This window comes from Aulonocara stuartgranti (assembly GCF_965226115.1).
Source record: "Aulonocara stuartgranti genome assembly, chromosome: 7".
NCBI lineage: Eukaryota > Metazoa > Chordata > Actinopteri > Cichliformes > Cichlidae > Aulonocara > Aulonocara stuartgranti.
Genome location: NC_138945.1, coordinates 47,757,014 through 47,771,507, shown reverse-complemented (window position 1 = coordinate 47,771,507; position 14,494 = coordinate 47,757,014). Strand labels below are relative to the sequence as shown.

Here is a 14,494-nt window from a genome sequence, read left to right as displayed (position 1 = left end):
AAAATAAAGTGTTAAAATTTCAAGCTACAGCACCAGCTCAGATTCTACAAGCTTCAGTTAAAATGTAAAATGTTAAAATTCATGACAGCACAATTATAAAAAGACTGAACAAGTACAGTACGTCTTGTGTGGAAGGGTTTCCAGGAGAAAACCCTCTTATTTCTGAAAAGAACATGACAGCACAGTTTACAAAGTTGCATCCGAACAAAACACAAAACTTTTGGAACGATGTCCTTTGCACAGACCAGACCACAGTGGAGCTTTTTGGCCATTAAGCACAGCACTATATATGGGGAAAACAAAACACAGCATATCAGAATATCACCTTATACAGAATGTCAAGTCAGTGGTGGAGGGGTGATGATTTTAGCTTATTTTGTAGCCACAGGACTTGGACACCTTGTGGTCAGTGAGTCAACCATGAATTCCTCTGTATGCTAAAACATTTTAGAGTTCAAGGCCATCTGTCCAAAATTGGGTCATGCAGATTGTCAAAACTGGGACGTTCAACAGCACTAATATCCCAGGCACACCAGCAATCTATAACAGAATGGCTGAAAAAGAACAGAATCAAGATCAAAGTCTGAATTTCAACCTGACTGAAATCCTCTGCTGGAATTGTACATAAATAAAATTGCCACAAACCTAAATAATCTTAACTGAAGCTACACTGTAAAGAAGAGTGGGCCCAAATTCGTTCACAATGATGTGAGAAACCGATTAATACATACAGAAACTGAACGCTTCAAGATGGTAAAGATGGTTCTACAAGCTACAGCGTGATGTGCATATTTTGTCATTTCATCTGTGGTCCATCTGTTAAATTAAGAACTCCTTGTTCAATGCTAATTTGCCATCATGACACTTTTATCTGATAGTAGAGGAAAATTTGCTATTAATGCCAACTTTTTAAATTTTTTTAATTTAACCAGTCATGAATTTTGTTTGCTTATAGCCTTAGATTTTATTTTATTTTTTTTAATGAAAGGCTTTAAATATTTATCAACTAAGTCTGGACCTCACTGTGTGCTTTTTTAGACAACAACCAGACAAGTGACCATCATACATCCATGGCTATAAATGTCAACAGCTTCATAAAAATTAGGGTGAGACAGACACTGTACAAACAGACAAAGGCATGAACGTGCTGCTTGTCATAATGTTCTCAGCTGTGGGTGGAATCACTCAGCAGATGCTTTGAACTTGGGAGAGAGGACTCTTGTTCCAGAGCAAATATTGTACCAGCTATTTATGCCGAGCTCTCGGTACACACCACTAGAACAACCCTGCTAACATGCAAGTCCCTGTGACCCTAAAAAAAAAAAAAAACTCCAATAAATACAAGTCAAATAGTTATCATGATCATGGAACGTTTTATTCTTGTTTTTGGAACATTTTGCAATAATGTGGCCTTCAGATGGTTTCCCCAGATATGTGAATATACGCCTAATTAAGACATATCTCAAATAAATAAAAGGACATATTTCATAATATAAAGGCTTTCACATGTTTAGATAGTTATGTGCAAACCAAAAAGAATAATAAAAAACAGATAACATAGCTGGTTGTAATGCAATACCTAGAGTGACTTTTCACCTAAAAGTGAACAATTTTTCAAAAGGTTTATTTAGCTGGGTAACATAAAAGCAGTGGATTAGTTGTTTCCATTATTCAGCGCTCTAATGATTCAATACTCACGACATTAAAGGTTTAAAACCTTATTTTTGTTAAATTTATTTTTACCTTAAAACTTAAAAAATGATCACATGAAGTAGAGTTGTCCATGTTAAAATATTTAATTTTCAGTCCTCTGTTCTTCAGAATATTGTACATACACTTCAGATTTTACAATAATAAAATGTTTAAAACCAGAACTCTAAACAAACTTGTGAAAAATAGGTACAAGGTGCATATTTTACTTAAGGAGCAGAATATTTAGATTAAAACATTGAATCTACTTTTAGCTTACAATACAGCACATTTCTTTCTTATTTTGCAATAGTCCAGGCATGCATGTACTTTTTTTTGTATGCATGTATTTATACAAGCTCCTTTGCATTTGAATAAATGTAAGTGTCAGCAAAGCAGCAGAAGAATGAAGACAGCAGCTCCAGACAGTGGTGTATTTTAAACAGTGATGTCGCCTTTCAAGGAGCTTGGTATTCCACCAACATTAACAGGAAAATGACACTGAACAAGATTATATCTTTTCAGCTTCCTCTCAGTTTTTCTTTTATTCCTTACAGGCTATCTAGTTCGTTAACTGACAAAACAGAGCATCTATACAGTTTGTTCCATGTTCTACATATTCATTTATCAGATGATTGCCCCTTTATGCTATTTTAGCTGCTATCAAGTTGTTTACAAAGACATCATGCACTTCACAGGGTCACACTACCCCAGTTTGGACTCTTTAACAGTGGTTTCATGTTGTTTTTCATGCTTAACTGACTGCTTTCAGTGCTAGGTTTGCTCTTTTGTCCAGATCTTTAAAAGGGGGAAGAGTTCGCCCTTGATGGATTTGAGTGCAGTGCCCAGACCAAGAATGGCAACCCTTCGTTGTTCAAACGCCCTTTAAAACTTTTTATTTTGAGGCAAAAAGTGGACTGCTGGTCCCTGGACATTTGTCAGACACTTTAAAACTTTAAAAATCAGTCATCAGTCGTTGTAATCCGTCTTCCTTTAAAGCACCGAGCAATCTGTCTTGCAGTCAGACAGTGAAACTAATTACTAAAAGAAGATTTCACATGCAAGGTTTTGTTTCAGTGATGCTCTTGAACACTCCCTCAGCTCCTCTGCAAAATAAAAACTGGGTTGCTGAAGAAAGAGGGCAGGAAGAGGAGGCATGGACTGAATCAATCTGTCACTCCGGCATTAGATGACAAATGTGATTTTCTTCTCTCTCTCTCTATTTTTCAAACCAGACAATATCTCCGTGACTCAGCTGTTTCCAGAGCTGCGTCGTCAAACAGTGTGCTGTGTATGTGGTTAACTACAACAGCTCCACAAGCACTTGAAAAACAATGACTAATGAGTGTGTTTGGGTAAAGGATGGGGAAAGAGCTCTGGAGACCTTTTATGTGCTACCGGCTGGTCTTTATCCATGTCCACTTTGGCTGGATAACTGGAACTGGCTGTTTGTTGTTGTTTTTTGTAAAGAAAAGCGCAGTTGTGCTTTGCTTTACGTCAGAAGCAGCAACAGGGTCAGGGATGTTACGGCTTGTAAGTTCAAGATGCTTTTTTGGCCTGCTGTAGCAAGTGCTCTTTCTCTGAGTCTTGAACTAAAAGATGAGAGTGTAGGTGTTATTGTAAAATATACAAAATCTGTATTGCAGTATTTGTTACTTTTCCAACAATCTACCAATACCAAGTGTGAGAAACAAAGATAGTTTAATTGTACAGCAACAATTAAAAGCATGTTAATAGGACATATTTTTGCACTTGCTGACATGTTACTTCATTAGGATAAACATGGGAGATTAAATTTATTTTGTGAGCCAAATCCAAGTACCGGTACACAAATCCAATAGAAAAGACAGTTGGTGGCTACTAGGCAGCATGAATACTACTGGCAGGGTAAGGAAAGTGTTTTTGTGTTTTCACTCATAACAAGAAAATTAGTGAGTAAATCCTACACTATCATGTAACTGCTGCCCACTTACTGTCTCATCTCTAGTCCGTGTCACTCCATGACACAACTGGCTGCAGTGGCTCTCTGTGCGTTGCTGTTAGAAACCCAACATTACCCAACATTACTGACACTGCGTCACCTTTAAAGCCATTGGTCATGTGTTGACAAGTGTGTTTACAAGCGAGTCAGGCAAAAGTTTATCTTAACAATAACACTGGTAATGGAAAACCAGTTAAATCTATGTAGGCTATGAGTTTGCTGTAGTCCTAATCATATCAAAAGTCATAACTGTTAACTTCTGAAGTTTTTTTTTTTTTCTATGATAATCCTTCCCAAACAGGAATATACAAAGAAAGGAAAACAGAAAATGGTTCAAAATATTTGAAAATATTTATTTATAGGTACATACGACAAACATATATGTATAAAGTAAAACAATCAAAAAAACAAGTATAAAGGTTATATTTTTCATTGAAAGTCGAGGTGACTTTAGAAGTCAGAAAGAACAATAAAATAATATTACATCTACAGCTCCACTTGGTTATGAACAAAATAAGGGAATAAATAAAGACATGTATGCAGAAAGTATGTTTTTGCACATGAACCGAAGCTGGAAAACAAGAGCTCAAACTCTTGACAAAGCTTTGTCAGTGGTACTCTACTACTCCAGTGACAGCCAGGTCACTTTCGATGCTGGGCATTTTGCTTAGTCAAAGTATTTACAGCCTTGTAAGTCACAATACTAAAACCTTTTAAGAGTTCTTTCTATGGTGACTCAAGTAGAAAAATATGGATTCAAACAAAAAAAAAAAAAAATACAGCTTTAAAATGGGAAAATACCATCTATCTTTCATCCTTCAAGTTTTTATCAGACTACTGTAAAAAAGGAATACGTATGAAGAGTGATGCGCTCAACACTGTTACTTTTACACTCGTCATATCTGTGGAACAGTGTAACCAGCCTGTGGTAGAGCTCATTACAGATATGCTGTAAGTGCATCTTTAAGCTCTATACTTTGTGTTGGCATGTTAGTATTTTTTAAAAGGCAGGCTTTTGAATGAAGAGCAGCAGTTTACACACAGGCAGCCTGGCAGACAGGCCACTTTGGTTCAGTTCAGTTGACCTAAGTTCAAAACGGGGTCAAGGCAAAGCGAAGAACGTGGGAGCCGGGAGAAGGTCATGTCTCTGCCCTCACTGGGTGGAGTCGGAGTCGCTGGAGTCCAGGCTGGCCTGTGTGGGTGTAGGGGTGCAGCTGTGATGGGCAGCAGGTGGGCAGTGGAGGGTCTGTGTGCTCCGCCGCAGGTTTTCCAGTGACTGCAAGAAGGAGCGCCGTGCCCTTTCCTCCTCCAGGGGCGAGGAGCCTTCTTCTTCTACCTCTTGGATCTCAGCGAAGGTGACGGGCTGTGTTTTGAAGCGAGCCTCGCGAGGTCGACGGGAGCGGCTCTTGCCCTTTGCTGGGCCCTTTGGGACGGGCAATTGCTGGGGAAACTCCTCCATAGCTGATGCCATAAGGTGAGCTGGCAGGACATGGTAGCCAGAGGCCTCCATAACCATTTGACGTACAGCAGCCATGGTAGAACAGGAGTCCAGTGAAACTGAAGGCTCTATAAGTGAAAGCTTGAATACTTCTCTGCGGACAGTTTGTCTCTGTGCTGTTTCCAGTTTAAACGAAGAGACTCTTTCTCAGGAGCAACAAAGCAGTAGTCAGTCCAAAGTTCAGCCAAACAAACACTCCAGAAAGCTCCAAGTCCAAGTACACTGTAGTATTCTTGAAGATACAGCTGCTTTGAAACTACTCTGGTCAGCTTCTGCTCTTCAGCACTCAGTGTGTTTCAACTCTGCTGTTGCCTGTTGATTCCACTCTTCCTCGTTTTGTGTGTGTGTGAGACTCTGAGTCTGCTGAGGCTAATGCCACAGACAGCTCCAGCATTCTCTTTTATAGCTCCTCACTACCCACTCAGCCTCTCTCTCTCCTTCCCTCCCTACTCTCTATTTGCCAGGTTCCTCCTACTCCTCTCCTTTCCTCCAGTCATGTTTCCAGTTTCTGTAGCAGTCAGTCCCTCAAAATAAACATGTGAGAAGTGAATCTCTGTGTAGGGGGCTTTTAAGGTTTTGTAAGTGGGGTTCATAGACACAGAGAAGATGAGAAAGATACTTGATACAGAAACAGAGTCATTTGAAAGAAACCAAACCAAAGGTTGAGAGTAGGAGACTCAGAAGCCATAAGATTTGCCACAGTGGCTCAGGCTGTTGTTTTTGTTTTTAGCTAGAAATCTATTTCAGTCTCCTGTATTTAAGGGAATGCCACAAGACACCAGAGTTAGATTATACCTGGCCAAAGAAGCTTCTATTTATTTACCAGATTCACACATTCATTCAGTAAATATCCATCTCAGTATTCATTTCATGTCATTCATGATGTCAAAAACATAAAAGAATGAAATTTGTTTCCTAGGTCAGCATTAAATAAATAATAAAAAGACACACGGTAATAATCTAAACTCAGAGATGCACTGAAGTCGAGGCCTTGTTTACAACAGGTAAAAACAGAAGATGCAACTGAATGAAAAAAAAGAAACCCCACAGAAAATTATTAGAAAAATCAAAAAGAGATAAAACAAATAATAAACTCAGTAAGTAAGATTGCAGGAAAAACTGAACAACTAAAATCAGAATATCTTTAAAGACAAGATGGCACTAAAAACTAAAATTGTGATTAAAAATATGAGGCTTTATTTTTCTGCACATTATTCCCATTTAATAAAAACAACTGACACCTGAAATGTAACAGACTCATTTTATTGTGTTTGATAAATGCCTCTATACACCATCATAATATATTATGTAATAGTTTGTGCTTAACAAAGGGGTTCAGCTGCCCTTCATCTGACCCATCTGAGCAGAAACACATCTGGCAGCGATGCTTGCAGGGTTCATATGTAAACATGACTGTAGGAGAGGCAAGTAGTGTGACTTATAACTGTCCCTGTGTTGGCACAACAATCTCATTTCTTACCCAGTGGCATCTGCAAATGCATAAAACAGTCTACATGTACAACAACCAGCAGAAAAACTTATCTGGGCCACATGCATTGTGTGTGAAGAAAACAGAAGCACCTGAGGGAACTCAAATTCAGTTCGAGAGGACTTGCAACAAATGGCCAAAGCATGGAGCAGGTAAACCTGAAATAAGCAGCTTTTGGTGTTATGAGCCACAAGGAGGAGCAACTTTGGATTTTACTTTATGGCACAAAATAAAACAACAATTTGCTCCAGATTAATTTAATCTAAAAACTTTCAAAGATTACTGGAATCACTGTTGGTATTAGACAGCACTCCCATGAGACATTTGGCATCTTGGCATGTTGTGGCACTGTGTGTGTCTGTGAATTTTTCTGCATGCAGTGAAGGCTAATAATAAATTATGTTTATTTGCATTTTAATGCAATAACATACAGAAAAAAAATGCAGTGCAGTATTACATGATTCAAAATCGACCAAGAATTTCACATTAAAATATTTAAAGCCCCTAATTTTTGTTGTGAATGTACAATTATTTTAATTTTTACAATATTAATATATAGTAAAAATATTCAATAAATAAATAAATAATTTGCAACAACACAAATCAAATTTATTATTTGATATTGTTCAAAATATTGTTCCAAAATTATGTTTTAGTTGCAAATGCAGATGTGTCTGCCTCAAAAGTCTAAACAGATGTAGTAGTATATACATAAAATCGTACTTTGAGGGTAAGATGTCACTGAAAGTTCATTATATTGATCTTTTTACATACTGTTTTATATTTGTGGCATCAGCTATTACTGCACTGGGAGAAAATGGGGAGGTTAGTCAGTGAATGCACCTGCTCCAATTTCAAGTTTAGCAATGACTCCAACAACTAAAATTACAGCTGCTGATTTAAGGTTAAAACTGCATTTTAGATTTTGACTAAGATTACTACGAGTGTGCTGTAAATGAAACATATTCAATGGGTGTAGGCTTTTAAGTTCAGGGAGTATAAATTTTGGATCCAGAAAAATGGATACAGTTTTCTCAGCATGACATGTAGTAAACGTCACTGTCGATTAGTAAACAAACACAAGCATAAAACAGCACAGACTGATCAGCAGCCCCAGCATCATCCCAATTACGTCATCTTGACTGTAACTGTAATGACTAAATATATCAGTGTCAGTGCTGACGCTGGCAGGCCAGGGCTGGTGGAGACTGCCGTGGTCACACTGTAGCTGACAAATATTTTTCTTCCACATGTGACACAGGTCAGATGTCACCTGATCAAACAGAAATACGTGTACCTATGTAGAGGCAAGTTCTCAATTTCTCCTGTGAAAAATGAAAATCACCGACTTAGTCATCTACTCTATTTCTGACTATTCTGAATAAATCATTGACAGAATTTCTCACATCAGAAAAAGAAAGGAAAAGACAGCAGCAGGCATTTGTCACATCATCATCCATATAGATGTTCCTATAGCCAATGAGTGGTTCAATGACCTCATGTGGAAGACAGAGGATTAAAAAAGACACTGAAGTGCACTTCAGCTTAGTCAGAACAACTTAGTCAGAAAAAAATCCCACACACTGTTAGTGCTCATATGGCAAATATCACAACAAAACAGATGCAGTGACTTCTGTTATGTTTAATTCATACTAAGTCACTCTGAACTCTCTCTGCTGGGATGCTTCATGCAGGTTGCAACTACTATTGCATACAGCAATGTCATGAGCAAAATCAAGGACAGATACAGAGTGATGGTTCTGTTCAGTGAACAGACAAATTACTTAAAGTAGATATCAATAGTCATATGGGTTTAGATGTGTTTGATATAATGTTTTTTTCTATCTACTTCTGTGATGATTTGTGAGGTGTGTCTGCTCAGTTATTGTGCTGTCTCTTCAGGGATGCCAAAAATATTTTGGCATTTGGTAAATAGTCGCTATATTCAATGTATGGCTCTTGAACATAATGAATCTGGGATTGTGATTAGGGTTATTTATAAAACATGCCTTACAGTGGGCAAAGCAACAAAAACACAATAAAACGTATGGTTAAAGCTAAATGTCATTTACTTATTATTACTTAGTATTTAGTATCACCCACAGCATATTGCACATTAGGCATCGTAGTATCAGCCTCACTGAGGTGACAAGTTCTTTGCATTTCAAGGGCTGACCTCATGGGCTTTCCTTTGCCATCCTTGTGGAGTTTCCAGGAGTGACAGTACAGCTTAAAACAGCCCCCCTCATTTCGTCATGCATTCCTTCAATGACACTTCAGGGGAGTTTGTGGGCAACGAGGTCATCCTATTTCTCATGCTTACACTTTGGAGTCATAATCTTGAAGAGTGCATATGTGTGTCAGATGCATATGTGAATGTGCAAACACCTGTTTTCTCTGTTTTGAGTGTATCTAAGGCACACCAGTATCAAACCACTTTTTTCAAATGACATTAGAGGACAGTTAAGACGTAAATGTTTGTGATATGGGATAGTTGATGCATAAACATATGCTGCACAGTTGATTTTTCATTTGCTTTAGCGTACGTGTTTTATGACACGTTTGCAGGGAATGACTGTGTACTGTGGATGAACCAAGTAGGCCAAGAGCTGGTTTGTATGTCCTTGGGGATTATATGTTTTTTCTAAAAGACCCAGACAGTGCTGCACGTGCTGTACACAAGGACAGAGTTTGGCAAAAACAATAGTATGAAAACCTTTTTCTCCTGGACTTGTTTTTTAATCTGATAATTAAAGAGTTTAAACTGAATAGAAGAGATAAGAGTAAGGCCAATGTTTTGGCTAGAATATTATCTGATTTTCTCCATTTATCTTTTTATAGCTTGAAAATGAAAGCATTTAGAAACACTTCTTTAAAATATTATTTCAGACTTTTTGGACAAGTTTGTGTTTGTAGAAACATTTCAAAATTACTATCGTGCAGTCACGATGCATCAGTGCATTTCATTTACATGAGATGGGAAGTCTGTTTCTTGTGATTTTCTGGATGTATTTGCTAATGAGGCAATATGAAAAAATGGGGGCTAGGGGTCTATACAAAAATAATAATAATAATAATTTATCCGTAAAAGGGAGGACCTACAGAAAAGGTTTAACAACAACACTGTCAAATGACTTTGCAATGATTTATGTAGAAAAAATTATTGCTCAATATTGAAGCCATTCAATAATTTTAAGTTATATTTAACTCACCTATTTGTTTTTACAGTGCAATTATTTTCAGGTCTTCTAGTCTGTAGCTTTATAGCCCTTTTTTCAACCTCACAGTTGACTAGGAAGTAAAGAATGTTTTTTGTTGCTAAACAGACCTTAACAAGTAATAGATTGCATATTAATGAAAATCTGTAAGATCGGCAGTGCCCTTTCTGAAGCGCTTGTTAGCAACAAATAGCACCTCTACAACCTAACTGGTATTTGGTTACTATTAAATAGTATTAAATCTGTGATGCAATGTGTGTATAAATATCAGAGTCCTGTTAGGAAACATGGTTTAACTTCCATCACATGATACATTAGGGAATGTGTGAGTCTACATGTTTGTTATGAATATGTGTTGGTTAGAATTACAAAGCTAAATGTAAGTCATGGATTAAGTCACTAATAGTATGATTATTATACACATAAGTGTATGGCACACTATGGCAATCTAATATATCGAATGTATAACTATCGGATATACAACTACAGACGTAACCCGAAACAAAAAATATATTTGCGTTATTAAGCACAAACAGCTGCCAGAAACACCCAGGCATGAACAGTGTTTACATTTTTGATCCAACCCAGACAAGAAGCAGTTGTACGGACAAATAAAAGCCACTAACTTATACTTTGGAGGCGACATTGTTATTAACCAGGCTACTGGTAGGATATTAAATTTTGGACTGTCTTTGGTTCTTGTAGAAAAAATATTACAAACTACACATTAATTGTTGTGAAAATTTGTACAGATATTTGCATTCCCTAGTGAATTAACCTACACTTCAGTGAGCTGGTGTTCTCATCATACAATTGTCTTATGTGCCAAATATCTAGTTTGTACAATGTTATTGTTAGGAGGCTAGCATTAGCATCAAGCTAGATAATCCGTTTGATTTTGCACAACTTCACAGAATTGGTGGCGTAGCACCTCTTAACCTTATTTATTTTAGTTTGCATTTTTTCAGTGGTGTATAGGCAATTTAAAATAGTCTGTCAGATATTTTAGGACATACTGCCCTAGATCCCTTTGCACGAGTTCTGTCTGCAGGGTCACAAGAGACAGACTGACAAAAGGTGTTTATATGTGTACACTGGTAACAAGAATTGCAAGTGTGTTCAAATGTCAGGGATAGATCAGTTCACATTAGCCCATTCCACATAAATTTTCCATCCTGCTACTTTAATTTATTTTATGTATTTGCTCAACATTTTATCCTTATTATTCTGTAAATTGTTATGTTTGTTGCTGTTATTGCTTGTGTACATTGTCCTTGAGTGTTTTGAAAGGCCCTTTCTTAAATAAAATGTATTATTATTATTATTAATATTATTATTATTATTAAGAGAGAAAATAGAAGTGCACAAAAGCAAAGGAAACACATTAAAGCTCAGAAAAGAGAACAATATAATAAAAAAAACATAAATATCATTAAAAGTTTATTTATTTTTGCCTTGTTGTAACAAACTGCACTCACCAGCTGTTTCACCCTTGACCTGTTATGAATGTCTCATTTTCCACTTGTAGTGTGGCAATGTAAATATTACTGTTGTGTCCATCAGTGAGCTCTGCAGTGCAGTGCTTCTTTTGGTTGATGGGTTTAGTAAAGTAAAAAGGAAATACTATCTGCATGAAACATATAGAGAGTTTACATTTTTTTTCTTTGTTTTTTTGGTGCTTGCCATTTAGTTCCATATAATATTCAGGCCTGCAGAGCTTTTTCAAATTCTTTATTCTATATTTAGCAATGAGTCAAACTAAATTCTGTCAAGGATACAAACTGGCATTTTTTTATAGATTAAAAAAAAATCATGTAATTGTTAGTAATTGCTGTATGTGTGATAATGTTAGCATTAAGTTTCACATTCAGAGTGGCCCACCTGTTAAGGAGAAGTTAATATACATACAGATGTAGATACATATGATCGTTATGGTTTATCAATGGTTACAGCCTCTTATAATAAAAAGGATGCAAAACTCCACATTTTGCCTTTTTTCTGAAAATAGATTTTTGTCTTTATTCTCAAAATGATCAAGAATATATTTGGTCTTGTTGCCCTAATACTCTGTTGTAGAAATCTCTATGTCCAACACTAAATACATTTTTAAAAAATCCATTGGCCAAAAGACAAATGCAACAATATGATTTTAAGCTATTGATTAAATATGTTAAATATTTCACTAATAAAAACGAGCCATTGCAATCTAGCATACTTTAACAGAATTTAAAGAGCGAGAGCGAGCATGAAACCCATTACTCAGAAATACAAGTTCAAAAGGGGAGGTACACTCCACAGGCCACATTCCTGAACATGCAAATCCTCCTGTACCCACCACAAAATGTCAGTGAGCTGGAGAAAGGAGGGAAGCAGCAAAGTCAAGTCAAGCTGCAAAACTCAAATACTTTACTTCGTTTCTTGTTCTTCACAAAGAACAATAACCATGCACATTTAAAATATCTTTATTATTAAGAAGAGATTATTAACTACTACATGAAACAAAACACTAACGTAACAGCACATAGCGTGCCTGCATGCCTGAAACTGAAACATGCTGACCAAATGGATTTACCAAACTGAGCTAACAAAATGAAGATATACAGTATATTTAAACATGTTACTATTACAGTTGCTCCGAGGTACATTGCTAACATTTGGAAAGAGCTAGGGTAACTATTTCCCTGTTTAAGATAAGCAAGGTTAACCATCCCAGCAAAGGCTACTGTTAGCTTTTAATATTTACACATTTAAAACAAGTGCAATATGTGGTAGAGGACTCCCTCTGTAACCCCCAGTGTAGTCTTATAAAGCGACGTGGGTTTAGTACTGTTTACCAAAACTGCTAGTAAAAATCAAGCCACTCTTTTTCTAGCCCTTGGACTGGTCCCCTTTCCCTCCCTCTCTGGAGACCAACTCCGTAAGACTTCATAGGGACAACACGGTTATTTATAAACTGAGACTTGAGACTGGGAAGAATTCACATGCAGGAACACCGTGTCTGTTTATGCTGCAGTCACGTGCACCCACAGACACATTATGCCGTAAGTCTTGCAGGTAAAAGATAGTTTTTGTTGTATTCTTGTGTTTGCACTTTTATTAGAGGAAGAGATGCGTTCCAGGTTACATTTGCAAAGTTTAAATCCACTTTAAGCTTTTGCTAAAAAGTGTAAGTCTTTTTTAATAGTGGAAGTTAAACATCTGAATATCAATTGCCCTACTGGCTCACTCATGCACATTCTGACAGCGAGCTAGTGGTACAAATCAAAACAGCTTCATCAAGGACACATAAAGGTCAAATACAGCGAAGACCCCTGGCTTCATTCTTGGTACGTCCACCTTGAGGGCTTTTCAAGAATTTTCCTCCTATAGCTGTTCAGAGGTTATGTCCTGCTTTCCATCCTTCTGATTCCCGAGTTAAGGTGCGCCTACTTTGTGTCCAGTGTACTCTGGATCTGTTGATAATAAGCTACTGTCAGTGGATTCACGTGTATGATCACTTGTAATGGATGGACTGTATACACCACTGTGAAGTCTGTGCAGCGTTAGCACGTTGGTGATGCATTACAATCAGTTATAAGATGCCACTGACGATGCATCTGTTAACATGAGACATTAGCGCCTGCTTCTAAAACTCACACAGGAAAGACGTGACTTCACGGGCCAGGGGGCAGATACTGAAAACAGCGGGAGAGACAAATTAGTACAAGATGAGGTCATGTTTTCCACCATTCCAAATCTGGCACAAGCCACTGAAATGAAAACATGAAGAACTGACATGTGAAATGTTTCGATGTTTTTAACCAAAAATGATGGAAAGCCCCAGTTTTTCTGGGCTTGTCCTCTGTGTTTATCATGTTAGAGAAAGAACAAAGGTCAAGAGCAAGGTTAATTCATCTCCTCACACAGTGCAACATTTTATATTAAGCCAACAATACAGTCCACAAGGATGGTCTGTGGAAAGCTTTTTAACCCAAATAAACCAGCGTGGTGACTCAGTGGTTGGAACTATTGCCTCACAGTAAGTGGGTCCTGGGTTCAAATCTTTTGTTGAGTGTACATCTTCTCCCTATGCTTGGGGTTCTCAAGCTATATTAATGCTTACTATGTCAGCCCAGTAGACTTTTAATAAAGAGATACTTAATGTTAAAAGTTTCACCTTTTGCAATTCACTGCAGTGACCCTCTTAAGGGAATTTGTAGTGTAAGGTAAAGGCTCTGCAACAACCCAGGAGTCCCCTGTGAGAAAGGACTTGGTAAGTGTCCAGTGTCTGGGAAACCAATAATAACCTGGTCTCCAGTGCTGAGTTGTCACTGGCATTCACAGAAGCTCCTGGAGTATTCTCTTTTAAATTGACTCTATATATCTCCATGGCATTGTGTTTAACTCAAAGTTTAGGGTTTATACTGATCAAACACATGTAACCTCCCCATAATAGACATAACAGGTTGGTCACTGCTGGTACTTACCCTTTTCTTTTTCCATGTAACCGATTCTCTTATTAAAGTTAGCAGCAGCACACTCAAACAAAAACACGAAAAGCATCAAAACTATACAAACACTAATGTTTTGGTTCTTTATGAGACTACAAATGTAGTTACTGACTGTAGTTATATGGAATG

The 14,494-nt window shown here is 37.3% G+C and overlaps 1 protein-coding gene across 1 annotated transcript; it reads right to left on the bottom strand.

Moving 5' to 3' along the window:
• Positions 1 to 3,998: 3,998 nt before the first annotated feature.
• cUnh11orf96 (chromosome Un C11orf96 homolog) lies at positions 3,999 to 5,551 on the bottom strand. Its single transcript, XM_082541832.1, has one exon. It carries the CDS (start codon positions 5,202 to 5,204, stop codon positions 4,824 to 4,826), a length of 381 nt encoding a protein of 126 aa, XP_082397958.1. The 5' UTR covers positions 5,205 to 5,551; the 3' UTR covers positions 3,999 to 4,823.
• Between the last annotated feature and the right edge of the window lie 8,943 nt (positions 5,552 to 14,494).